General features: G+C 34.9%; 1 protein-coding gene across 3 annotated transcripts in view; it reads left to right on the top strand.

Annotated features, from left to right (window-relative positions):
* The window catches only part of Tpp2 (tripeptidyl peptidase 2), a 74,508-nt gene that overhangs the window by 10,422 nt on the left and 37,100 nt on the right, over positions 1-26,986 (top strand). For all 3 annotated transcript variants that reach the window (XM_020175284.2, XM_074043028.1, XM_074043029.1), the window contains exons 3-15: positions 4,543-4,638; positions 6,407-6,511; positions 9,804-9,928; positions 14,115-14,278; positions 17,031-17,185; positions 17,825-17,901; positions 19,672-19,799; positions 20,295-20,394; positions 22,897-23,045; positions 24,361-24,476; positions 24,941-25,109; positions 25,793-25,950; positions 26,625-26,701. In XM_020175284.2, the coding sequence (XP_020030873.2) occupies positions 4,543-4,638; positions 6,407-6,511; positions 9,804-9,928; positions 14,115-14,278; positions 17,031-17,185; positions 17,825-17,901; positions 19,672-19,799; positions 20,295-20,394; positions 22,897-23,045; positions 24,361-24,476; positions 24,941-25,109; positions 25,793-25,950; positions 26,625-26,701 (1,619 nt within the window). The remainder of the gene's footprint in view (positions 1-4,542; positions 4,639-6,406; positions 6,512-9,803; positions 9,929-14,114; positions 14,279-17,030; positions 17,186-17,824; positions 17,902-19,671; positions 19,800-20,294; positions 20,395-22,896; positions 23,046-24,360; positions 24,477-24,940; positions 25,110-25,792; positions 25,951-26,624; positions 26,702-26,986) is intronic.

Raw genomic sequence — 26,986 nt, 5'->3', positions numbered from 1 at the left:
TTGGTTATTTTGGAGATGGGAGTTTGTCATTTGAGCTATTTGTCTGGGCTGGCCTCAAATCGCCATCATCCCGATCTCAGCCTCCCAAATAGCTAGTATTACAGACTCTGCTAATCTTCTTGATTACATATCTCTTCTCCATCCATACATAATATGTACCCACACACAGGTGTTCAGATGTTCTGCAGTAGTCAGTGAGGAGTGATTATTAGGAACAAAATATTGTTAGTCACTGGAATTCTTGCTAGCTGGATCCCTACAACTCTTGAAGACACAATTTATAGAAAATTAATGCAATATAATCTTCAAGTTTTTTGACTTGGTCATGTTTTGAAATGAATTATATCTGTATTTCTCCTTCTTCCAAATAATCCATAACTGCTGATATGTCTCATTCTTTCTCCCAGTTTAAGATCAACTACTTGTTAGTGCTTTGAACAATTCAGTAGTCCTGTTCTCTAAAAATGATGTTTCTAGGTCTCTGTGAGAAACTGCTGGTATGTTACTTATGGCCAGTTGTCCTCTCAGGAGCAGGTAGAAGTAAAAAACTGAACTGGACCTTAATCCTTTTACTATAAAATATGTCTGCATAAAGTGCATGAAACACTAAAGTACAGTTTAGGAATGGTTAAAGCAAACACCATTGCATCCAGCACCCAGGTCAAGAAAGACTATTACCATGTCTCAGAAACTTCCTGTCTTCTCCTAGATTATAAACTATTTCAGTTTTGGTGATAATCATTTCATTGCTTTCCTTTCCTTTATTATTTTATTGCTTGTGGAGACTTAAAATATATTGTTTAGTTTTGTCTATTTTAGAACTTTATGTGAATGGCTTTATTTCATTTTGGAATCATTTTCTGTCTTTCCTTTGTGGTATTTGCAAGATTTGAAGTTCTTCAGTATTCTTCAAATTTGGCCATGTTGTTGTATGTAGCAGTGATTTCACTGCTGTGTACTATGCCATGGTTTATATGTGGCTTATTCTGTCCATTCTTCTCTGATGAACAGTTGGGTTATTTCCAGTTTGGGATTGCCACTAACTATTCTTCAGAAAGCATTCTTGTTCACATTTTCTGTGCATGCCATGTGAGAGTCATGGAGATACAATTCATGCCAAACAGATTCACCCTTGAACATTTGATATTTTACAGATTTTAAATTTTTTTTAAAATGTGCTGGGAATCTAGCTATATCATTTTTTAATTTTTATTTGCATTTCCCTAATGAGATTGAATACTGTTTCATATGTTTAGGGTTCTATATTTTCTGTTTGTTCATTGAAGTACATATTAAAGTTCATTTGCCTTTTTTTAAAATCCTACTGAGTTGTCCGCTGTTCTGTCACCTATTTGTAGAATTTTAAAAGTCCAACTTCCTGTCCTTTGGCTCTATGTATATTACAGGCTGCTCTCCAATTCTACACTTGAATTTTCACTTTCTAAATAATACAGTTTGATGAATGGAAGTTCTTAAATTTAGTTGAATATCTATCTTTGACTTTTTGATTAGAGTTTTTAATATGTTAATCTGTTGACCCAGTGATCATGAAGATAGTTCTCCTATATTTCTAAAAACTTTTAGTTTTTTATTTTCATATTTGTTCTAGAATTTGACTGAAATTGAAATAGGAGGCTGATTTCTATAAGACCCAGTGTCCCAATACCAACTGTTAATATTCCATGACTTCCCCACTAATTTTCAGTTCTTTTTTTTCGCTCTGTGACCTTCAAAATATGTGACCTTGTAAAGTTTCATTTTCTAATTCTCTTTGTTCTTTGGGTTTTAGGTGGTTCTCCCACCCCATTCTAATTTTTGTAGCATTTTGGAAGGGAGCACCATGCTTTTTTTTCTTTTATGCTGCATGTAAGTTGAAGATACTTTTAAATTACCAAATTTAGCCTTAAAATTTTATTTATTTATTGTATATTGGGGATTGAACGCAGGGTTTTGCGTTTGCAAAACCAATGTTCTGTAGCTTGAGTCACACTCCAGTTCTAGACTTGAATTTTTTTTTTTTTTTTTTTTTTTTTTTCAGTTTTGAAAGGCAAGTTCAGGTATAGGAAATGACATGGCTAGATTTAACCCTGTATTTAGGTACAGCAACAGTCAGAGGAACTGGAGTATAAGTACACTGGCATGTGTTACGGGGCTGGCAAAGCTGAAATAGTTTTGAGGCACAACACACACACACACACACACACACACACACACACACACACACAAACCCTAAAAAGATTTTACTACTTGTTATACTAACACTCATGATGACACTTGGCTCATTGAGGAAAATGTTCTGTTTTTTTTTAGGCACCCCCTCTTTAAGAGAGTCAGAGAGATGAGTTATAAATATTATATATGTCATATGAAAATCATTTTATTACATTGTGGTTGCTATGTTATTTGAACCATTTTAAAGATACCAACGTAAAATGGACAAAATGTAAACTTTTGATTCTTAAAGAGACCAAAATAACTTGAATTATATAGAATACTCAGATATGTAAAATGACATGCTACATGATCGCCTCATTGAGAGAGTAAAGCTTGCTCTACTGGAACTTGGTGAATATTCAATAACATATTGAATATTCAATAACATATAATGTGATTATAACTCTGATTCTCTGATTTTTTGTGTGTGTGTGTAATTTTTGTAACTGTCTAGTCTGTCTTCTCCATATGGAAAATATATAGTCATGACTTGAAATATGTGTAACTATTGGTCCCTGCAGATTTTTGTCTCACTTATAATTAATATAAATTATGTCTGATGGATTGTTTTCATTGTGTTATATATAAAGTGATTGTGACTAAATATGTCTTAACAAATTTTTTTCAGCTTTTTTCATTAGTTATTCCATTTAATCCTTTGGCATTTCATGGCTTTTTATAATCTCTTCATACAAAGAAGTTGCCACTAGCCAAGGGCTTCAAAGCCATGTGTGTAGTGGGATACTTGTGATGCCTGCTAGTGACTTTGTTATTGAAAAACTTTATTATTGTTTTCATTATGTCATGGGCTGTTCAAGAAATGCTGGTCTCTAAAGAGGGTTAAGTTTTAAATAAAAAGTACTCATTCATATGACAACATACTTGAACTTTCACATTCTGTAGACATCCGGTTGATTTGGAGACGAATAATGACACACAGAACTTTAATGATTGGTTTCCTGCATTTAATTATTAGAAAATTTCACCTAAAAGTTTTCTATCCCAGGGAATAATTGGATGAAGGATATGGGGGTGACTTAGGTAAAGATTTCAGATTGATGAATCTGCCAGCTCTGAGTAGTGGAAGGTTCAGGTGCCTACTTTGTATACATGTAAAAGCTTTTGTTCATAATTAGGGTTCTGTGATTAAAAAGAATATGAATACATTTAACATTTCAAATTGGTCAATGCTCCATGCATTTTATTATTCCTAACAATCATAAGATAAGGTAGGGATTATGTTCTCCCTTGTACATACTAGGAAGTAAACCTGAACGTCCCCAGTTAGTGGTAGAGTTTAGAGTCACAGTCACATTTATCTCATTTAAAATCTCATATCCTTTACACTAAATTTTTTGGATTCCATGATAGAACTGGGTTCCAGTTTTTTAATTCCCTGTCCAAGCAAGTAATTTTTCTCTTTGTTGCTTTGCTTGCTTCATTTATAAATTTGAACATATACTTTGGACCATTCTATTAATTAAAAGCTTTGGAGTTTTTTTGTTTGTTTGTTTCATGGGTTTTTTTTTTTAATGATTCTGGGGTTCGTACTCAGGACCTAGCACTTACTAGGCAGGCACTTCAATTAGGGTCTTGTGTTTATGCCAGGGCCCTTCCTGGACCAAGGTCCTCCTATTTACACTTTCCATGTAGCTGAGATGGCAGGTGTGTACCACCACCCCCAGCTTTTATCAGTTGAGATGAGGGTCATGCATACTTTTTGCCTGGACTGACCTCCAACTGAGATCGTCCTGATCTCCACCTCCTGAATAGGAAAGATTATAGGCATGAGCCACCATGACTGGCATTACATGTTATTTTTAAGTACTATGAGATTGTTGAAAAGAGTCCTGCAGATTTTATATGTAATTAACAGGATTTTATAGAGCTTTTTCATAGGGACTCAGCTCTTGTTTAGAGCTGTGGAGGAGAGTGAAGTTCTTAGTGAGGGGAAAGTTTTGTAAATTGCTTGTTGTTTGACAAGCACGAGTGTGGTGCAGGTTGAGATGAGATATCAGTGATGTTTAAGAACTATTAATAATCTTAATGGTTGAATGAAGTAGTATATTTTGAAAGCACTTTATAAACTATGAAGCCTTGTGTAAATGAAAGGACTTCTAGTTGAACCATCTTATTTATGGATGTGAAAAAGGAAGCCAGGGTGACATTAAGTTACTACTTAGAATATTAAAAGTAGTTCTTTAATATATGAGCCTGTTTATCCTATGAGAGCTAGTAGAACAGATATAAAATCCCTTTTACCCCAGGGGTGTCTCATTGGCATTGAAAAGTATTTAGTGAGTAAATGATTTATCATTTTTTCTACAGATTCCTTCAAGCTGGATAAATCCTTCAGGCAAATATCATATTGGCATTAAAAATGGTTATGACTTCTATCCAAAGGCTCTCAAGGAAAGGATACAGGTAAGGAGAACCCAATACCATGACTTGTAAATCTTCTGTCTCAGATTTTACTCCTACTGAAAGAAAAGTTTTTTCATAAAGTCTCATTAAATTTTAATTATTTGGGTAACTTTCAAAAACTGACTATTTAAGGAAAGATTCTGCTAATGACAGAATCTTATCCACTTAAAGTAGTGCTTCTTAATCCCGGATGCATGGTTAAGGTTACAGAATCTGAATACACTGAAAATATATTCGAATTTTTGGGTTTTTCTGGGAGATGGCATAGAGCTTTCACTTTTTTGAAGGACATTTTTACCTGAAAAAAATTAACATCAATTGATTTAAAGTCTAGACCTCCTTAGTTTATTTCTATTCCTGTAGTCTCTAAGATAATTTGTTTCTTGCTGTTTGGCTAGCCGACTTGCTCCAGTTAGTCATCATTCAGTATTGAGTAAAGGACTACTCAAACCCAAAGTTGCTGAAGTTCAGGTATAAGAAACACAAGGCTGTCGTTAGAGAAAGTAGAATTTAATTAAGAATGGTAAGAAGACTGTTTTAAAACAGTTGCTATTTTGTGGAACTTTCATTCCTGTTGGAAGTGTAGTATTCCATGCCTACTCAGTTTGTTAGGGGAGCCACAAGCCATAGTAGGTACTGAGGACTTGAAATCTGCTAGTGTGACTGAGGAATTGGAATTTAAATTGTATGTAATATTTTAAAATTTAAGTTTAAGTAGCAACATGTGGCTAGTGGCTACCATATTGGACAGTGCCACATTAGAAGACTGATTCGCTACTTGTAGCTCGTGCAAGTCCAGAATTTCAACTGTAAAGCAAGATATAATTCTTGAAAATGACCCTAATAGTACTGTAAGATTTGTGAGTCCTGTGATGTGATCACAGTGCTGTTACTTGCTTTCTCTGGGGTCTTGTCACCACAAGTTGCTATTCTAATGTACATAATATGTAGCCTAACACTAGTTTATTTCAAAATTTTAGGCTGAGGGGGAGGAGGAGGCAAGGTAGGTAAGAGTACCTGTGTAGCAAGCACAAAGCCCGGTACCCTCAAAAAAAAAAGTAAATTTTTATTCAGTATATAAAATGTAATCAATTTTGTCAGTAAGGCACAAATTAACATATAAATATAGAGTGGTTAAGTTGAAATGGACCCTTCTTTTCGTTTAGTCAAGTTGATTAGTTTCTAAAAGGATTCCTTTAACTATCAGGCTTCTGTTGAAAGACACTATGTGTTTAAAGCAGAAGAGATAAAGATTAAGACCAATTCCAGGAATATAGAATATTACATATCAGAGATGTGAAGGAGAGGATTAGAGAGGAAGGATTGAGGATCCCTGTATGCTCATTCAAATGCAGCTTCCATTCTCTTACTCCCATCCTTGGCTTGGAGTTGCCTTATAGTATTTCCCAATTTCGTATGGGCCCAGGATTTAGTATTTTCTTACATTAAATGACTGGGTATTCAGTCAGTTTCCTGATGTGGTACTATATGTTTTGGAGAAGGGGAGAATTTAAATTGGGGGAGATGAATGCAAATATACATTTTGGTGTGTCTTATTAAACTTGTTCTCTTAAAACCTAGCTGCAATGTATTAAGCAATTTTAATAATCAAACCATTACCTTATTAATTTCATTAGAAATGATGTTTTAAACCTTTGTATGAGAACTGTGTAGCATCATCACTGTGGACAAGCCCCACTTGTAAAGCCATCTAGGTTTACCTGAATATTTGTCAGTCTAACTATAAGGTAAATCTTTTTCTTTGCAGAAAGAACGAAAGGAAAAAATCTGGGATCCTGTTCACAGAGTGGCCCTTGCAGAAGCCTGTAGAAAACAGGAAGAATTTGATGTTGCCAACAATGGCTCTTCTCAAGTTGGTGCTAGTCACTTTTACTTAGACGTGGCCACAGAACTGTATTACTTAGAGTGCTTAGGGACTGCATAGACTGCTTTTCACAGTTTTCTTCTCAATGGACTAATTGTACCAATTTTTCCTTTATTATTTATACTGATATCAATTTTCATATTTATTTATCAAAGTTTTAAAACATAGTTTTGAATTCTGTCACATTAGCTGCACCAGGAAATCCCTCTTTTTATCCACTGTTCCCTTCCTCCTCCCGCAAAGGCAACCATCATCATGATTTTTAACACTTTAGATTGATTTTTTTTCTGCTTTTAAGTTTCTATAATGAAACCATACAATACGTCTTCTTTTATGCAGAACTTCTTCAGCTCATAATGTCACAGCATTATGTCTGTCCATGGTGTGGTGTGTCCCAGTTCATTTTTTTTTGGTCTGGGATGGTCTATTTCATGGATATACCACAATTAATCCGTTTTGCAGATTGCTTTTTTTTTGGGGGGCGGGTGGTTCTGAAACTTAAATTCAGGACCTCACGCTTGCTGTGCAGGTGCTCTACCACTTGAGCCATGCCCCCAGCCTCTTTGCTTGATTATTCTTGAGATAGTGTCTTGCATTTATATTTGGCTGGCCTGAACTGCATTCTTCCTCTTTGTATCTCCTGCAAGTGGGGATGGTAGGTGTTGCACCGCCACACCCAGCTGTAATTGGTTGAGATAGGACCTCACAGACATTTTGCCTAAGCTGGGCTAGAACTGTGTGATCCTTCCAATTTCCACCTCCTAAATAGATGGGTTACAGGCCACCACACTCAACTTGTTTCTGTGTTTTGGCTATTAAGAATAATGTCATTTTAAATATTTCTGTACATGTCTTTTGGTGGATGATAAAGTGATTACATCAGTTTGTAGTCTCATAAGAAGTATGTGAAATAACCCATTGTTTTTGGAATCAGTTTATAAATGAAAATTTCTTTATTATAAAAATAAACATGCTAATCGCAGCAACTTTGGCCAACCAACTATACAAAGTAACAAGTGAAAAACCTTCATAATGCCACCTCCCAGGAATAATCACCACAACTTGGTGTTTATCCTTCTGAATTGTTGGCTTAATATACACATTTCCCTTTCCTTAATCAAAAATGGAATCTAATTAGTTCTTAACCCTGACTGTTGATAGAAACACACGAAGAGCCATTAAAATTGTCACTGTTCATATCCTAGAAAGGAGTCAAATTAAAGCCTTGTCAGGGAATCAGGCATTTTAAAGGCCCCCAAGAGCTTTAATTAAAGTGCAACTATGGTTAGGCACTACTGGGCTATATATTCCTGTGAACAAATTTAACTTTTACTTACATAATCTCTCTGTATATTATCCTTTAGAGTTATGCAGTTTTCTATTGAGTCAGTATTTATACTTCAACCTTTCATTGTTAAGCACATTAAATGTAATATTTCAGGTAGGTACTGTATATTTATAGCTAACTTTGTAAAAGAGAAAGCTGGATTATATTACCCATTTTATTACATTTTGTGTACCAAAGATGCCAATATAATTGGTTGTTTTCCTTAAGGAAGAAGAAATGATAAATTCATTGAATAGATAAAAACCAAGCATAGCAGGATATTTGAAATATGTGGAAATCAAAGTTTTCTTAAGTCAGACTATTTAGGTGAATGTAGAACAATCTAGGACAGTAAGTAATTATAAAAACCTCAGGGCGAAACATATGAGATTGCCATTTTGCAAGCTCCAAAATGGATAAATAGTTTCATATGATTCAATCTAATGTATTCTGTAACTATATTATCATAACTTTTAAAAGGAGTTTGCAAATACTTCATTTTTGAGTTAGCATGTTCAACCTCCTCATCTTCATTTCAAATCTAGAGGGTGGTACTCTTGCTTCCCAAGTAGTAGTTTGTGGAGCTGATGCTGATGAACTGATTGTTCCATATCTCCTCAGGAGCTTTAAAACATAACTCAGAATTCTACGCTTTGTCCAGTTCATACTCTGATTTAATAAGTGTGGTGATACATGGAATCTGCCTTTTAATAGTTTTTCAAATGATTATGATTTGCAGTAAAGTTGGGTAACTACTATCCTGCCAGTTTCTGATGGCCTTAGAGGGTTATTATGAGGATGAGTACCTTGTTCAGGATTATACATCTAATAAATGATAGAACTGGGGTTTGGATCCATATTTTTTGGTTTCAGAAGAATGTCTATACCACATTATTGGTAGAAAGAGAATTGGTTTTGAACAATCGTATGTGCTTTTTCTCAGAGATGGCTAAACTTTTCTGTAACTAGCCAGGTGGTAGATATTTTCAGCACTCTCATGACTACTTGGATTGTGAATATATAAACAATATGTAACTGAATGTATCACCACACTTAGCTGTGTTCTGATAAACCTTCATTTACACAACCACATCACAGGCTAGATTTGGCCCATGAACTGTGATTTGTCAGCCTCTGCTGGATCTTAATACAGTAATTGTGTAGTGAGTCTAAAAGAGTTTTGTTTGTTTTTAAGTTCTAATTGGGTATCTTTGATAAGACTTAATATGTATTATTTGTCTCAATTTCAGTATTTATTTGCCTTTGTATCAGGCATTTATACTCTATTTAAACCTGTCATTTCCCCAACTATTTGGATACCCATTTCACATATTTTGATGTTCTTGGTTAGAGAAATGTTGTAAGATGATAGTACTAAGTTGTTATCTGGTTTGTATGTTATCTAATTTAAAGCATTTGTTTACTCTCATGCCCATAAAGCTGAAATAAAGTTCAGCTTCTTTCATTAAATCCTTCTTTGTATTTAACTTAGGAAATTATTAAAGAATTAATACAATTCATGGTTTTTGTTATTTATTTGATTCTTAAGAAATAAATTTAGTATGGAAAATGACCTGATATAAAAATCTTAACAGGTAGCCTATTTTATAGCAATTTTATTTTAGGATTTCCTTTGAAAATGAATTATACAGATTACAGATATGTGATCAACACATGTCTTGGCCAAATGATATCATCAACATGTAGCACAGTGTCTTTTCTAAGGCAGTTGGAATGAAGGACTGTGAGAATGAGTAAAAGAAGATTTTGAATGTTTAGTATATTAATTGATATTTGCTTCATGAAATTGGGCTACAAATTGTTTAGATGTCAAAAGAAATCTTTTAAAACATTTTTCCAGGGTAAAGTGATTTTACTGTGCCTTTGGTTGTATATTGACACCTTTCAGAAACACAAAATGTACTAATATTAATCTATTTTCTAATTGATTAGGCAAATAAACTAATCAAGGAAGAGCTTCAAAGTCAAGTAGAATTACTAAATTCCTTTGAGAAAAAATACAGTGATCCTGGACCTGTATATGATTGTTTGGTATGGCATGATGGTGAAGCCTGGAGGTAAGTTTTATATGTATCTCTTCATTTTAAAATACTTTATCTACTCTGAAGGTCATTAAACCCTCAGAATTCTACAAAGTTCTGGTTTAAGCAACACAATGACTCAGCAGAACTAGCCTAGAACTTAATCAGTTTTTACATAGTTTTGGACAGGCCTTTGAACTTAGTAGTTTTTACACTAACCATGACCTTTGTCTGTTTAAAGAATTTTATTTCACTAACCACATAGCAGATGGTTGATCACTGGTATTTGTGGAAATGTTCCTTTTGCACCTGGAAAATTTGGAAAGTAACTGCAAGTATTATAGAACATGTATTATAAACCAGCACAAAGGAGACAAGTTGAATGAAGTTGGTGTGTGTGTGTGTGTGTGTGTGTGTGTGTGTGTTACTGTGATTTAAACACAGGGCCTCGCACTTGCTTCTTGGGCAGCACTCTACCACTTGAGCTATATCATTTTTTTAAACAATCCTTTTTGCTTTGGTTATTTTTGAAATCTGGTCTTGAGTTTCTGCTAAATCTGGATTGCCATCCTCCAATTAATGCTTCCTGTGTGTACCACCACACCCAGCTTTTATTAATTGAGGTGGGGTCTTGCTAACTTTTTGCCTGGGCTGGCCTCAAAACTTGATCAATCTTCCCATTCTCTCCCTGCTAAGTAGCTAGGAATATAGGCTTGAACACTACACCTAGCCTGGTAAAATTTTTAGAGGTAGTATTGAACTAGACAGTATCATAGTAATCAAAAGCTAGTCTGTGAGTTGGAATCCTAGCTCTAAAACCTTGAACACAATATTTAAACCTTTCTAAGCCTGTTTCTTAGTCTGTTATTTGTGATTAATAGTACTTACAAATATTTTGTGAAAATTAAATGTTTCTAGACATAGTAAGTCAGTAAATATAATCTATTCTGCTACAACTAATAATAATGTAGTTTACACTGAGTTACCCATTTTGTACATTTTTTTCATTTCTTTCTTAGTGGCTTGTCCACTGCAGATGTGTTTCTTGGAGTTAGTGTGCCTTCTTGAATTACTATCTCCATGAAAACAGAAATATGTTCTGAATACAGATTTAGTCAGGTGCATTTGGGCTGCTGGGATAAATAAGCCAGGTACTCTTACTCAAATCTTGTAACCAAGAATTGTTTTCTTATGTTTTCAAGTATGGAACATGACACCAATATTTGATAACTATTTATAAAATGTTCAGTTTAATGAGAAATCTAGGATTGAAGGTGTTAATAAAATCTGTTTTGATACAGATAATATTAAATGCTGGTACAGATTTTTCTTTGTGTTCAGTTCTGTTATTTTGTTTATGTGTGTGCAGGTAGGTACACATGTTAAAATTCTCCCCAAAGAGCTTCGTACAGAGAGTTTTGATTACAGTGTTGATAATAATAAAAGTTGTTTACATGTATAGTTAGCATATTTTAGTACACCCACCACTTAGTCATATTAATTACTCCAACTGATAAGCCTTATGTAAATTTCACTGTAGGAGAGGCAGCATGGTTAGATGTGAGGAAGATGCTAGAAACAAAACCAAGTATGCTACGAAAGGGATTGAGTGGTGAGGTAACAGGTGACTTTATTAAAAGTGTTTCGTACAGATTCTGAAAACATTATCATTACTTTGTCCATAGAGAAAGGAATTTGGAGTCACAGTGTCCAGTGTATATTTGCAGATGGTTTCCTTTATTTTTAAGGCAGTTGATAAAGTGATTCACTTGTACCAGTTTATTGATACCTATTCTAAAATTTCTTTCAGAACTTTTGGGTTGAAAATGAAATTTAATCAAACATTAAATGAAATAAAATGTGAAATCTCAGAAGAACTTTTAAGAAAATTTTATTATAATCAATGAGAGATGCAGTAGAATTATGCTTCCAGGTGTTACTACAAATAAGTTAACTTTTTTTGCATGATACAGTATATCCTGTAGAGCCTTGGTCTCAGATCCAAAATGTTTTGAGAATTTTGAAGATCTGAAAGTTCCTAAGGCAAATATAGGCACCATCTGCATGTGTTGTTGTTTCACTTTTCAGAAATGTCAGCCATTTCTGCAGTGAGGTAAAGTGATCTATTCTTTAAGTACCTTGTATGTATGTTTGTTGGTTTTTAAGAATTCCAGGTCTGCCCTCCCCTACCACATTTCTAATTGTTAACTCTATGACTGTACCTAAAAGGTAGCCTAAAATGATGCTCCTCTTTGAATATTTTTCAGGAGGTACAATGTCAAACTTGCTATCACTCAAAATGGACCAAAACTGGCTGAGAGAAACAGTATTTAGAGATGATTATATTTTTTGAAAAGGCTAATTGGTTTTTTTTCACTAGTTTTTAACCTTATTTTGTCATCCTTTGAGATTCTTGGTGAAAGTTATCGATTCCTACCACAGAATATTTGACAAAGAAGTATGTGGGGAATGCAAAGGAATTTATGGAACCTAAGCCCTCCCCTGCTTCACACATGTACTTAGTGAACTCCTTAATGATTTATGTTTTGGTCACTATGTTGATGCTGGTTAGAAGAAAGTAACAACTGACTTGTGAAATGTGTCACTGTTTGCTATGAGGATGTTGGTAAAAGTGTTGATTCATTAATTCTTTCATCATTTGGCAAGTGTTTATTGAGCAATTCTTTTATACCAGATAGATTCTGTAGAAGCTATCCTATGGTCTTAGACTGTGGATACATATATTGGAAACAGAACCAGTCTAGGAAGCACCAAAGAACGATTACCAGAAATAGCATTTTAAGTTTGAAACGTGAAACAGCTAAGAAGAGAGGATAGGAAAGGGCTTTGAAGGTGGAAGGAAAGATCAGCGGTCACTGGAGAAACTATAAGAAGTGTGTATGGCCATAGAGTGTGTAATAGGAGGAGGACACAGGAGAGGTAAGTTAGCAGTTTGATAGTGAGGGACCTTGTGGAGTTTCAACTTTATGATAAGAGCCATTTGAAGATGTGGAAGGTTTTAAACAGGAGTCAGATGATCAGATTTGAAATCACTATAGCTATAGACAGACCATCAACTCATCAGGCTATAAAGGTAAGGAAGAGACAAAGGAAATAAAGAAGTGGACATATTTGGGAAATGGACTTTGTGGATTAGATGGACCAGAAGAAGAAAAGGAAGACTTCATAGATGATTTTTGGGATAGATGCTAGTCACTCACATATATTTTGGAGCCAGATGTGCTAGTTTTTCTAACACGTGTAAAATTAAGTGGCATATACTTTACCTGTTAACTCAGTCGTAATTCCATTTGATATGGTACTTGTTTTCTCTTTGCCTTGTTTTTCCCATAGCTGTTGAGTTTCCTATATCTTGATATAGTATATGTTTTGAAATGCACAAATCATTTTAGGTCAACGCATTGTCTGTCTAATAGACTTTCAAGGATCCATCTCTCCAAACTGCTGCAGTTTGTTAATGAAACATATGCTTCAGTACTTACATAGATGCTATCTTCATCCTATACTAATAGACCTCCATCAATTTATCTTGGCAATGTTGACTGGCTTGCTTAGCTTGGTAAATGCAGTTCTTATTTTTTTAAATGTGTTTTAACAGCTAAAAACATTACATATTAATGTCCAAATGATGTTCATTGTTTTTGTTACTTTTAAATGTTAGATTTATTTAATCAGATTATCTTTCCAAACTGTTTGAAATATATATTTAAAATTTAAAAGTAATTCCATGGGGAAAGAGTATGTAAAAAATGCTTCTTGGGGGAAAAAAATGCAAATGTTTGTCTAAGGTTATTATAACTGAGACTAAAGTTTAATATAGTTCATCTAATTTCAGGCTATGGGATTCACAGAGTCAGTTCTAAAAGAAGCAGCAGTAAGCAAGGCCTAGGCTTTGTCTAAACCATTCTAACTCTCCCACCCAAGCTTCAGTTCTAATTTCTTAAGTGGGCAGATGGTTTTCTTCCTCAGGTTTCTGACAGACAGTGTTGGTAATAAGCCCTCTGTGCATGGTTTAAGCAGTGCTTCCCATGAGTGCTCTTACCTAAGCTTTATTGTGATTCTATGAAAGGGACCTAGTTATTATGTTTGAGTGATGAAGGAGTAGGGTAATAAGGTGACTGAAGGCTGTAATATATGTATGACTTTTACAAAGGTAAGAAAAGGCAGATTTTGATACCTGTTTTCCCTTCTCAATTAACAGAGCCTGCATTGATTCAAATGAAGATGGAAACTTGAGTAAATGCACTGTCTTGAGAAACTACAAAGAGGCCCAAGAATATGGCTCTTTTGGTACAGCCGAGATGTTGAATTATTCTGTTAATATTTATGATGATGGAAACCTGCTCTCCATTGTGACCAGTGGAGGTATTCTTTTTCATATTTACCAATGAGAGATAGTTAGGGAAGAGTAAGATGATAAATTCCTACAGCCCAAAGCGGCCTTCTAGAAAATTTAATCTAGAGATTTCAGCTAAACAACAAGGTTTACAAACATAGCTGTGATTTGAATTAGTGTCTTTAAAGTCATAACCACATATAGAATACATTCCAAGAAGATAAGCCTGGCTTCAGCATCAGAAAATCCATCAGCATAATATGAACATAATTTTACTCCATATATTAACCCTTGAAATTTACCCATGAATACAGAAAATTAAGTGAAAGGATCCTACAGTGTTCTATGTAATTTTTCCAAAAGTTGGAAAGTATCTAAATATCCATTAACAAAAAAATAAATTTTAATAATCATGTGTTATTCATAGTATGGAATATTACATAGCAATCAACATGAATAAAATCATAGGTATCTATACAAATCTATATAATTCTCAAATACATACCTTTTAATAAAACTATATTAACTCTAAAACAGTTATATAAAATTAAAAAGCATGACAAATAGCATTAGTCAATGTTTATAGATGCGTGAGTTTCTATGGTGAAAATATGAAAACATTGATTGTACACACTACCTTCGGTGGTTCCTTTCAGGAAGGGAGAATGAAGTAGACTAGCGTTAACTCTTTCACTCCCCAATTCTAAGTTTTTGAGGTATATCTTAATTATAAACTGTAGACACACATATAATTTGATAAGTTTTGATACATGTATACGCCCAAGAAGCTACCACTAAAATACCATATCCGTCTTCTATTGTGAGTCAGCCTCTCTGCCTTCATCTCATGCAATCACCAGTCTGCTTTCTGTTACTTTGTATTTTCTAGAATTTTACAAGTGAAATAAGAAATACCAGGTGTTTTGCCTGCCTGCTTCCTTTCCCTCACATAATGACTTTGAGATTCATCCATGCTATGATTATAAAGTTTCCTTCTCGCTGCTGAATATAGTTTGTTTATCCATCACCTGCTGATGGACAATAAATTGTTTCAGCATTTGTGAGCCTCTGTTTGGAAATAGGTTTTTGTTTATTCTGGGTCAATAGCTAAGAGATCTGGTTGAGTGTGGTAATGTACATTTAACTTTTTAAAGCATATGCTGCTGTGTTCCTCTCACACTCCCGGCAGCAGAGTGAGAGAGAACTCCAGGTACTCAGTACCCTTCCAGTGCTCTGTGTGCTCTGTCTTTTTACATGGCTATTCTGACTGATGGCTGGTGTTGACAGGTCTTTTGTGGGGGGAATTACTTTTTATTGGAAAAAAAATAAAGCAGAATTGGCAACATTGGGTACATACTTTCTTGCATGACAGTAATTGGCCACAGCAGAGGAGTCTCAGCATTGTGGCAGAACTACTTCAAAGGACATAGACCTAACTTTTCCTGGAACTCCAACTTTGCCTTCCCCAAACATGAAGGCCCATGCCACTTGTCATTAATTATCGTGCTTGTGTTTTGTTTTGTTTTGCTTTTGGCAGTGGGATATTTCTCTGTAGTTATGTCTTAAGAAACATTTTCACTTAAAAAAAAAAAAAAGCATGAGATTTTTGGTTTTGTTTTACTTTGTTGATATAGAGCATACATTCAGAAAATCATGCAGATCACAAAGTGGAGAATTCCGTGTAACCACCACTCACATCAAGAAATAAAACATTTTAAGAGCCCCACCTTGCTCTTGCCACTCAATAACCTTCACTCCCTGGCCCCTGCACATTAACTGCTAATCCTGATCTCCATTGCCACTTTACTTTGGACCACATAATATTGTTTGTGTGGGTCAGCAGTGATAAAACAGTGGCACTTTCATGTTGTTAAGCTTTTTCCATATATAAATAAGTACGTATTTACACATGTCCAAATACGAATGGAATTAACTCAATCCTTTTGTGTGGGGCTTTAATTCAGCCTTGTTTTTGTGAGCTTCTTTTCATGATGAAGAGAGCCAGTTCATATTTATTGCTGTTTGATTATCTATTTTATGAATTGAAATATCATATACCCATTTACTATTAATGGATCTTGAAGTTGTTTTAGGTTTTAGAATAATCCAAATAATGCTGTCATGAACATCTTTGTGGGTGTGTTAGTGCTCCATTTCTGTTGTGTGGGGTAGAGTCAGGATCGCTGAGTCAGTGAGTGTGCCTTTGCTCAGCTTTTACTCCTACCAGCAGTGTGTGAGTCACATCCCTGTGCACACTTGCTCTTGTCAGCTTTTAGCATTTTAGTCATCCTGAAAAGTATGTCTGGGCATCTCACTGTGGCTTCAGTTTGCAATTCCCAGATAACTAATAAAGTTGAACATCGTTTCTTATCTTTTTTGCCCTGTGGATATCCTCTTCTATGAGATGCTTTTCCAAATGTTTTATGCATTTGGCAGTGGGGGAGGGCTTTTTTTTTCTTTTTTGAAAGAGCATGTATTCTAGTTGCCAGCTATGTGTATTGCAAATACTTTCTCTCCTTTGTGACTTACACTTTTGCTTTCCATGAACAAAGTAGAATCTAAGGTAGCAGAAAAGTATATGTAATTAAAGAAGCTTTTTTCTCTTTTGAATTATGTTACCAAGCTTAAGATTAATATTGTTAGCCATAAGTATATAGGTCAGGTTATACTTTCATCTATTTTTATTGTGATTAATAATGTGCAAATTTTATTGAATGGTTAAAATTGTCATATATGACAATATTTTTATCATTACTCCCCATACACACTTTTTGCCTCTAGGAGCTCATGGTACCCACGTAGCCAGTATAGCTGCTGGGCATTTTCCAGAAGAGCCTGAAAGGAATGGAGTAGCTCCTGGTGCTCAAATTCTTTCCATCAAGATTGGTGACACACGGTTAAGTACCATGGAAACAGGCACAGGCCTTATCAGAGCGGTTAGTATTTGTGAGTTATTGATATAGATTAATGATCAATGAATTTAAATTTATAAATTTTCCTAGTTTACTGAGAATACATTGCACTGTATTTGGTGTATAGAACTTGTTTTTAAATGCAAAAGTACTTCCTAATTCATTTAAAAAATATTTTTATTAAAGATTATCAGGAAAAAATTTTGGGCTTAAAACCTTTGTGGAAAAAAATACTTATTTTGTATTTATCATTTCTAATAAAACCCATAGCAAGCAATTTTGATACTTAAAAAAAAAAAAAAAGACATATTGGCCAGCTTGTTCTATCAGCTTAAAAGATATTTAAAACCTCAACTAATATTCTATACTTCCTTTTATCATGTAACTTTAGTCATTTTAAAATCTGATAAGGACCATTCTGTGGCCTCTATTTCTTTCCTTCTCTAATCCCACTTCATTGTAGAAATACTAGTTTTATTTTTTAATTGATTACTTACTGTGTTTCTCCTCCTATCCTTCTGTTTTTATGTATCACCATATGCCTAGGAGTAACTTATAAATTAGAATATGATTGGTCAAGAAACTATAGGACTATAGGCCTTATTTTACTGGCTAATCTGTTTCTATAAATTATTCCTAAACTAGACTTGATCTTTTTAATAGATGATAGAAGTCATAAATCACAAGTGTGATCTTGTCAACTACAGCTATGGAGAAGCAACTCACTGGCCAAATTCTGGGTGAGTGTTCTTTGACATTTGTTAGTCACAGAACCTAGGCTGGTGAAGAGCATCAGATGCTTTAAGTAAGTGAACTTTATAGTGAAATGAAGCCATGACTAAATGACAGCTGTGTCTCCTAAACCTCAGAACCCCACTCCCATAGCATATATTTGCTTTTAATGCCAATTATTGCACCACACCTGGAAGTCTGAATTCCGAGCACTCCCCTGTGGCAAAAGCAGTTCATCCTAATGGTTCATCTGAGACTCACAGCCCACCAAGCCCTCTAGTATTTTTTACTGCCGGCTCTGCTGCATGCTCACTTTCTTGCAGCCGGTATAAATCTGTTGGACTGACTGTTATTATAACTGTGCATTCCACAAGCACCATGGAGCCTTCCTCAGTGGTGCTTACCTGACAGACACCCACACCCCTTTGTTCTGTTCTCTTCAGTGACCCTGCACCTGATTGACAAGACTTATTTTTAGTTATGTGTCTTCACTGTCTACACTTGTTCAGTTTCCGTATCTCCTCAGTCCCTCCAGTGCATTTCCACCCCTACTTTCTCCCCTCCTCTCTTGTCATGTCATCTTTGTCTTTTCCTCCAGATCCAGAATTGTGGCCTAGATATTATGTTACCTTACCTTTTCTTCATAGTAAGAACTATTTGAAATTACCTTATATAGAATATCTACTTACCATCTTTCTCTCACTTCTACCACCAAGGCATTAACATACACCAGTCATCTGGTTTCTGAAGCTTGCTTTAAAATTCTGTCAAAATGGAGATTTTATCAAGCTGGAACCTGTAGTTTCCTATTATCAAATAACTTAATAACTTAGTTTTTTCAAATAATACTGGGTTTCTTGTGAGCTATCATTTTACTGCCTTTTGTTTTCATTCTCTTTATTTTTGAGACAAGGTTTCCCTAGCTTTTTCCTAGGCTGGCTTTGTTCTCAGGATCCTCTTGCCTCTGCATCCTGAGTGGTGGGGACTATAGGTCTTCTGCCATATCCAACAATATTTATGCTTTAATGTCATCTTTTCCTAATAATTCTTTCCTTGCTCAGACATTCATACTTTCAACTTTAGAGAGCACATTGGCTCTGTATCTTTTTAATATTAACTCCATTTTCTCTTCATAGTCTAACTTCATCTCCTTTAACTAGTACCAGTAATTTTTTCTTTTTCATTTTTATCTCTAACAAGATTTCTTACATCTTAAAATTCCAATTTCTTCCTGCTAGCTTATTTCCCATTTACCTTTGCGACTGAAGGTACTAGCTATTTTTGTCAATTTTTTTCTCAAATATTTATGTCAAATAACTCATATAGTTTTTTATGGATGCATTATTTTAAGTAGAGAATGGAAATATAAACATTTATTGCCCCGCCACCCAGTCACTGCTAATATTTTAGTACTTGCAATATATTTTTCCACATAAAGTTTTACATCTAGCATTTTCCCCACATTTAATCTGGCTTCATAACTCCTTGTCTATGCTAAAACCCAAATAAGGCACATCACATCAACTGGCTGTATCATTTTCCACCAAAAGTAGACCTACCAACACTTACATAACAATTATATATTAAACTAAGTCTTTTGGTTCTATCTACACTTTGGAAATAAAGGCAGAACATTCAGAAAGTGCACTGGGTGATTCTAATGTTCATCCTTATTTACAGCTGCTCTTTAGTTCAGAGCCCATATTGTGATTTGTTTCTTATGTAAATAAAAATAAAGCACACAGTTCTGTTTATTCAAAGGAATCTTTCTTTTTCAGGAGAATTTGTGAAGTAATCAATGAAGCAGTATGGAAGCATAATATAATTTACGTTTCGAGCGCTGGGAATAATGGCCCGTGCCTGTCTACAGTTGGTTGTCCAGGTGGAACTACATCAAGTGTGATAGGTTAGTTTCTTGTTTTGGAAATAAGGATAGCATCCTGGGTACATAACAAGGCCCTGTCTCAAAAAATAAAAATAAAATAAAAATCACTCTTAATCACAAGTTAATTGTATCTCACACACAAGACACTGTAGACCTTAAATGTATCCTTGGGAAACAATGTTTAATAGAGGAGCTAGCTTATCTAGAATTTATTATAATTTAAGGAAGATTGGAATAAGTGGTTTAATAGACACATGGGTTAATATTTTGGGGTGCTTTTCTTAATCCATATAATGATTTTGGTAGTTATTTTTATATCTAAAAGCAGTGCACTTGATATAATGTAAACTTCCTTTGTTTCCTTATTGAATTTTGTTATCTTTCCCTTTTGCAAGAGGAAGAATTGGTTTAGATATTAAGCAGTTTACCCGCATGAATTGTGGATTTCATTGGGAAGATTAGGGTACACTGGTTAAATTTTGTTTCCTTTTATTAATGATGAAATTTATCCCACAGGTGTTGGTGCTTATGTTTCTCCTGATATGATGGTTGCTGAGTATTCACTGAGAGAGAAATTACCTGCAAATCAATATACATGGTCCTCTAGAGGCCCAAGGTAGGTGCAAGTGACTCACGGCATCATTATATGTGTCTGGTTAAACTTTACATAGTTGGGAGGGGCAGAGTTTTACATAGTAAGAAGTGATGGCCTTGTTTTTTTAAATAATTATAATATTTGAACTTTGTTGAAGCAAAAGCTCAACAAGGCAAAGAGCAAAAGCTCTTTGTTGAAGTTATAACTGACTTTGAGCATTTTGGATGAGACCCATAAGTAAGCAAGTTAATATTGACCAGTGACATTCATCTGCTTTTATTCTTCGACATCCTCTGAACTATACTTGTCTGATTCCAGAAACTGAGTATCTTCCCAGTGAGGCATAGTAAGTCCTAATTTTTATAATCCATGATGTCATCATTATGACATCAATGAGTATAAGCACCTAGTGAAAAATAAATTCTTTTTACCTCTTTGGAGTTAATTTAAAAGAATAGACTTTGAATTCAGTTCAGCAAAAATCCTTATTACCTGTGGTAGCAAGGCACAGATGAACAGTTTGTGGTCTGAATTCAGCACACCAGTGTACATGATGGGACGTAAAGAGTTTGGGAGCAGTCACTTGAACCCTTTGTAAAGGAGTTGGCATTGGAGTCAGCCTTGAAGGATAGACAGGATTGTTGAGAGACACAGAAAAGGGGAGTTGTGTGTGGCAAGAATAGCATGAACTTAAGGACAAGCAGGTTTTACTGTAAAACTGATTTATTGAAGTAAATAATTTAGTGGTTTGGAAGAAAAATAACTAGTAGCTGGGTGTGTTTGAAGTATATAATAGATAGTAGGGATTATTGAAAAATAAGATTAGAAAATGACTTGGGATCATATCAAATGTGAGAATGTTAAATTCTCTGAGTTAATGGATATCTTCATGGTCATTTCTAGATAGATTTCTTTAAAAAGTAGTTATTTCATTAATTTATTGTGAACTTTGTCATTGAAAACAATAAGGCTGTGCACCTCCATGTGGATCACAGAGCTTTGTCTCATACCATCCCCATAAATTGCCCTGCTCAGTACAACTGTTGTCCCTGAATAAGAGTGACTAGGAATAACAATCAAGGCAGCAAAGGTTGATGTGTTTTTTCAGTTAATAAAAGTACTAAATTATTAAACATGTTACTTATGAAATTTGTTTTGAATATTTAAGTTTTGTGTTGTCAAAGTATTAGAGAATATAAACAGAAAAAAACAAAGTATTAGAGAATGTTTAAAACAGATTTCACAAGTATTATTTGCCATAGAACATTTGAAGAATTACTTCAGGAGCAGGGGGTGGAGTGCACTCGTAGAGTGCATGCTTACCATGCATGAGGACTTGGGTTTGTCCCCAGCACCAAAACAAGAAAAACAAACCAAAATTAAAAACGCATAAATAATTATTTTAAGAACACACTAAAAAGTTCATGAATTAAAAGGAAGGTTGGATTAAAGCAGATACTGGTTTGGAAACCAGTTGTTCTAACAGTTGGATTTTTTTCCATGTTCAGAATATAATATACATGAAAATTACGGCAAATATTTGGTTTAATTATTACACGGGGTATAAAATATAAAACATGAACTGTTGATGACTGAGTGGAATATATTTGATAGTGTTCTTTGGAAGCCACTGCTTCTTTGTCAGCACTGAACTTCAGGCACCATAGTATTTACCTGATTTCCTGGTGTGACATACCTCTAAAATACATTACCAAATAAGGTTTACATAAAAGGGTTTGAGTTTTATTGTACATGGTAATTTAGAAGGAAGATATCACTAGCTTTTTAAAAAAATTTAAGGAAATAGTTACTGACATTAAACTCATTTTTCGAATACTAATTTAAGAACTTAGAAATTCTTTATGATTTTAGATAGTCCTACTAGACTTGAGCTGTCTAGTTTGGCAGGCACCAGTCATGTGGGATTGAATGTGCCTTATAAGTATAAAATGTACACTGGATTTTGAAGACTTAGTGGACACAAGAATGTAAATTAACTCACTTTTAGTTTTTTTCTGTCAATTATATGTTAAATGATACTTTTTTAGATGTCCTCTTAAATAAAATGTACTCTTAAAATTAGCCAGTCTCTTGTTAGCTTTTTAAAAATTTGGCTCTTAGAAAGTTTATAATGTATAAGGCCCACAGTGTGTTTCTATTGTATACTTTAAGCATAGTAAAAACTTTTGATACAGCTAAGAGAGGAGTTCATTCATCAAGGAATCTGAGCACTTAGTTTGTCTTTCTAAATATATCTGACACCTTTGGCCTGTCATACCTCAACCCACATGCATACGTATGCAGAGATTTCCATCCTTTTAAAAGGGAAAAGTGCTATGTAATGGGAAATAGCTGTGCTGGACAGTTTTTCTCCCATTGGTACCCCGTAATAGTATCTTTGTCATTATTTGTTCTGGCTGCAGATATCTCATAGTATTGTACTGTAATTGTGGTCTTTTTAAGAATGCCTGTGTATATCCAGCTTTCACTGTCCTAAGCAAACTTCCATGGCTCTCTGTCTAGTGCTGATGGGGCCCTTGGTGTGAGCATCAGTGCACCAGGAGGAGCCATTGCTTCTGTTCCTAACTGGACATTGAGGGGCACTCAGCTGATGAATGGGACATCTATGTCTTCCCCCAATGCGTGTGGAGGTATTGCTCTGATACTTTCAGGTGAGGACTTCCTTATTACCTCTCTCTTCCCTTATTGAAGATTGTGTTCTGATGTTCTTACTGTAAGTACATGTGGTGGAATTGGTAATGTCCTTGGCACAAAGTAAAGGTTCAGGTAGATGGTGACAACCCAGTTGTGTATTAATTCATTCAGCAAATAAAGTTATTGGTTGTTTGCCATTAATAATTACAAGGAGCATCAAAAATGCCTTGTTTCTGTGGAGTTTATATTATAATTAGGGGAGACAGACTTTGAACAAAACTTTTAAATGTCTATATTACATGTTAGAATGCTGTGAACCAACATGAAATAGAAAGAGAGGTGGGTTTTCTGGGTTGATGTGCAGTATTAAATAGGGTGTCAGCAGGATCTCCTAGGACTCAAGTTAGTCAGGCTGCTGTTGTGAACTATCACCTCAGAAGTGTCCCTCTTTTAGGTCTTGTCTCTCACTTACCTCCTTCATTCTTCCTTTCCCAACCACAATACCTTTCTCCTCAATGTGGCTCATCCACGTGGTGCCCTAAAGATACCAACACAAGCCAGGAATTTTAAATCCCTGTCAGTGCCACATCATTTGTCAGGTTGAATCAGAGCCTTCATGGTGGATCCTGGTGTCTTCACCCTCATTTCCTGCCCTTTTCAACCTCACCAAATATTTCAAGGTCTCTTGTGGTTCTCTCTTTGGGCACACTACCCTCCTTGCCTGCCATTCTTTGGCCTTACAAACTCTCATGTATTCTGTAAACCCAGCTCTTTTATCAGTTCTTCTGATACTCCTTCATGTTCATTGGATTCTGATGGACAAATTGATCACATCCTTAATTTGCTCTTAGGGCACCATGTTTCCATATTTGTCTTGTTTACATATTATATCGTAAGCGTTTACATTTTTTATGAGCTCTGGAGGAGACAGAAGTGACTCAGTATAAATTTCCTTGGTGCTTATAAAATGCACCTGTTTTGAAAACCCCTGCCTGCTTGACAGCATGTTTGACCAACAGTACTTTACAGAGGCTGTCATTGAAATGTGTTTAGTTGTCTGCTTCATACATTTATGTCACTCTGCATAGCCTGCATTAATGCAGCTGCAAGTTGGCAAGCAGTGATTTGTTTGAATGAGGACTTTGTATGATTCAAACAGTTTGCAAAATACTATTTGGATCACTTTTTAAGAAATGTTTTTAAAAAGGACTGCTGAAATGTATAATATATGCAAACCAGAGAGAGTACATGTCATCTTACTGGTAGGAGAAAAATGGTTTCAAGTAGCAAGCTCACTAATACTGCTTTCTTTTTTTTGTTTTTTAATTTTAGGTCTGAAAGCTAATAAAGTTGACTATACAGTTCATTCAGTCAGAAGAGCTCTAGAAAATACTGCTGTGAAGGCTGACAATATAGAAGTATTTGCCCAAGGACATGGTATTATTCAGGTATTATTGTCTGTATTTAAAAACTAGATATAAAGCACCAACATAATATCTTAGCTATTACTGGATAATTTCCTATTGCAACAGTGATTTGGGATGTTGAAATTCTAGATTATATCACTATATTAGAACTATAAGCTAATAGCATACAAAAACACTCTGTTAGGACAAATTTGTTAACACTAGATTAACATGGAGGACATGTAGAGGTTGGAAATTTGAAGCACAGAAATAGCAGCATGAATGAAGAATGAGTGGAAGGGCTGTTCATTGGTAATGAGACTGGTATTTTGTCTAAAAATGTAGAATTGCCTCTTAGGGTATTGTTAGCTTAGGGAAATGAGTATAGAAACTAACTTTTTGCTTTATATTGCTACAGCTGAAATCAAGTTGGTTGGTAATTTGCAACAAAATATTTTATTTATAAGACACAGTCATTTATATCTTACCATTTATATTATTTTTAGGTTGATAAAGCCTATGACTACCTCGTTCAGAACACATCATTTGCGAATAGATTAGGTTTTACTGTTACTGTCGGAAATAACCGTGGCATCTACCTCCGAGATCCTGTCCAGGTGGCTGCACCTTCAGATCATGGCGTTGGCATTGAGCCTGTATTTCCAGAGAACACAGGTAAATAGGGGTGATTAGTAAGCTACAGTATTCACATTTGTGGTTCAAATGAATAGCACATGATAGACTGCTGTTTGGCAGTCTGTCTGAAGAGAAAATATCAATCAACAATATGATTATTTTAAAACTAGTAGGCTTTCTGGGAACTGTTTAGAGTAGTCGGGTTTCAGTACCATGGCAGTTGAGATGGCATCTTACCTACTGAGAAAGCAGTGGAATACCCACAGCTTTATCAATCTGATAATAAATTACCAAAATCTTTTTCTTTCTCCTTTTTATTCCTTGAGTATAAGAGCTTTGAGATAACAGTGGAAAGTAGAAGCAGCCAAGGAGGACTATAACTCAATGAGGTATAAATAAAAGTACTAATCAATATATATGTGACAGTTTCCAGTCAGATGCTATTTTTTGTATATGGTAATGTAAAATATCCACAAAACTCCTTATTTTAAAGTATAGCATTATAGCAGAATTTGGTGAAAGTATGAATGGAGTATACTAATATACACTGAAGATTCTGTGACTGGTTTATTCAAGCTGTGTTTTTAATGTCCATGTCTAGTGCATTGTACAGTTGAGTTTAGCAACTTGGTTGCTAAATTTTCTTGACAGAAGATAGAACTTTTAAGATGGAAAGAAATAGGGGAAACGCTCATTTAATTTTTTGGTCTTTTTAATACCAGAAAACTCTGAAAAAATATCCCTTCAGCTTCATTTAGCTTTAACTTCAAATTCATCTTGGGTTCAGTGTCCCAGTCATTTGGAGCTCATGAATCAATGTAGACACATAAACATCCGTGTGGATCCCAGGGGCTTAAGAGAAGGATTGCATTATACAGAGGTATTGGCATATCTTTGTTTTTTCATTCTTTACTCTTGAAAATGTTAAGAGTTAAAAGTAAACAATCCCAAGTGTGTTGCTTTCTTGCTAAGAAACAAGTACACTTTTTCACTTGTCAAATTTTACAGTTCTTCTAGTATATCTGAATCTATTTAAGCAGATGGATACTTTAAGAATGTCATATAGAATCCTTATGTGAAAGAGGAAAGGGACAGAAGCAGTACAGCAAAGCCTTTTCAGTCAGTCATGTTTCTCTCTAATTTGTCAGTTATTTTATTCATCTTAGCCTGTACTTATCTTTAATACTCATATGAAGAAAATATCTATTAAACTTGTGGTGGTTTTAAGTAAAAATAGAATAGCATAATAGTATCTCTACCTCCAAAATTATCTGTAATTCTAGTTTGAGCTAGCTTGCATTTGAGAGTAATTAACATGATTATTTTGTACTTGATGTCTCGTGTCCCCGTGAATCTCCATTCATCAAGGGTTGTTGTATGTGTATTTTTTTGGGTTTTTTATTTTAATTATGTTAGGAAACTGGTGGCAACTCACACTTAGTACCTTTAAATTTTAAGATTAGATTAATTTATTCTGTAACTAGGTTGTACTTTTTTATTCCATGTTTTACAAGTTTGCTTATGGATATTGAAATTCACTGTTCTTTATTCAAGGTATGTGGCTATGACATAGCATCACCTAATGCAGGTCCTCTGTTCAGAGTTCCAATCACTGCAGTAATAGCAGCAAAGTAAGTAAGAGGTTTTTACAACTTTCTGTTGCATCTAAGTACCTGGAATTAGTCTTAGTTCTACTAGCTTGCATTCCCTGTTAGCTGAGAGGACAATTGATAGTACCTAGCCTCTCTGTCTGCCGTCCAGTGAAACTGCTTCTGCCAGAGCTGCTGAATACTCCACACTGCCCTGTTCTAAGGCCTTCTTAACAAGCAGCTTTCCACCTTGCTTGATTGCTCTGTTCTCCTGGATCTTCCACATTTCTAGTCACCTTCTGTTTCCAGATTCATACCTTTCTATCT

Source organism: Castor canadensis, chromosome 10, assembly GCF_047511655.1.
Source record: "Castor canadensis chromosome 10, mCasCan1.hap1v2, whole genome shotgun sequence".
NCBI classification, from domain to species: domain Eukaryota; kingdom Metazoa; phylum Chordata; class Mammalia; order Rodentia; family Castoridae; genus Castor; species Castor canadensis.
Note: the sequence above shows the minus strand (reverse complement) of the source record. Positions and strands in the feature narration are given on the sequence as shown.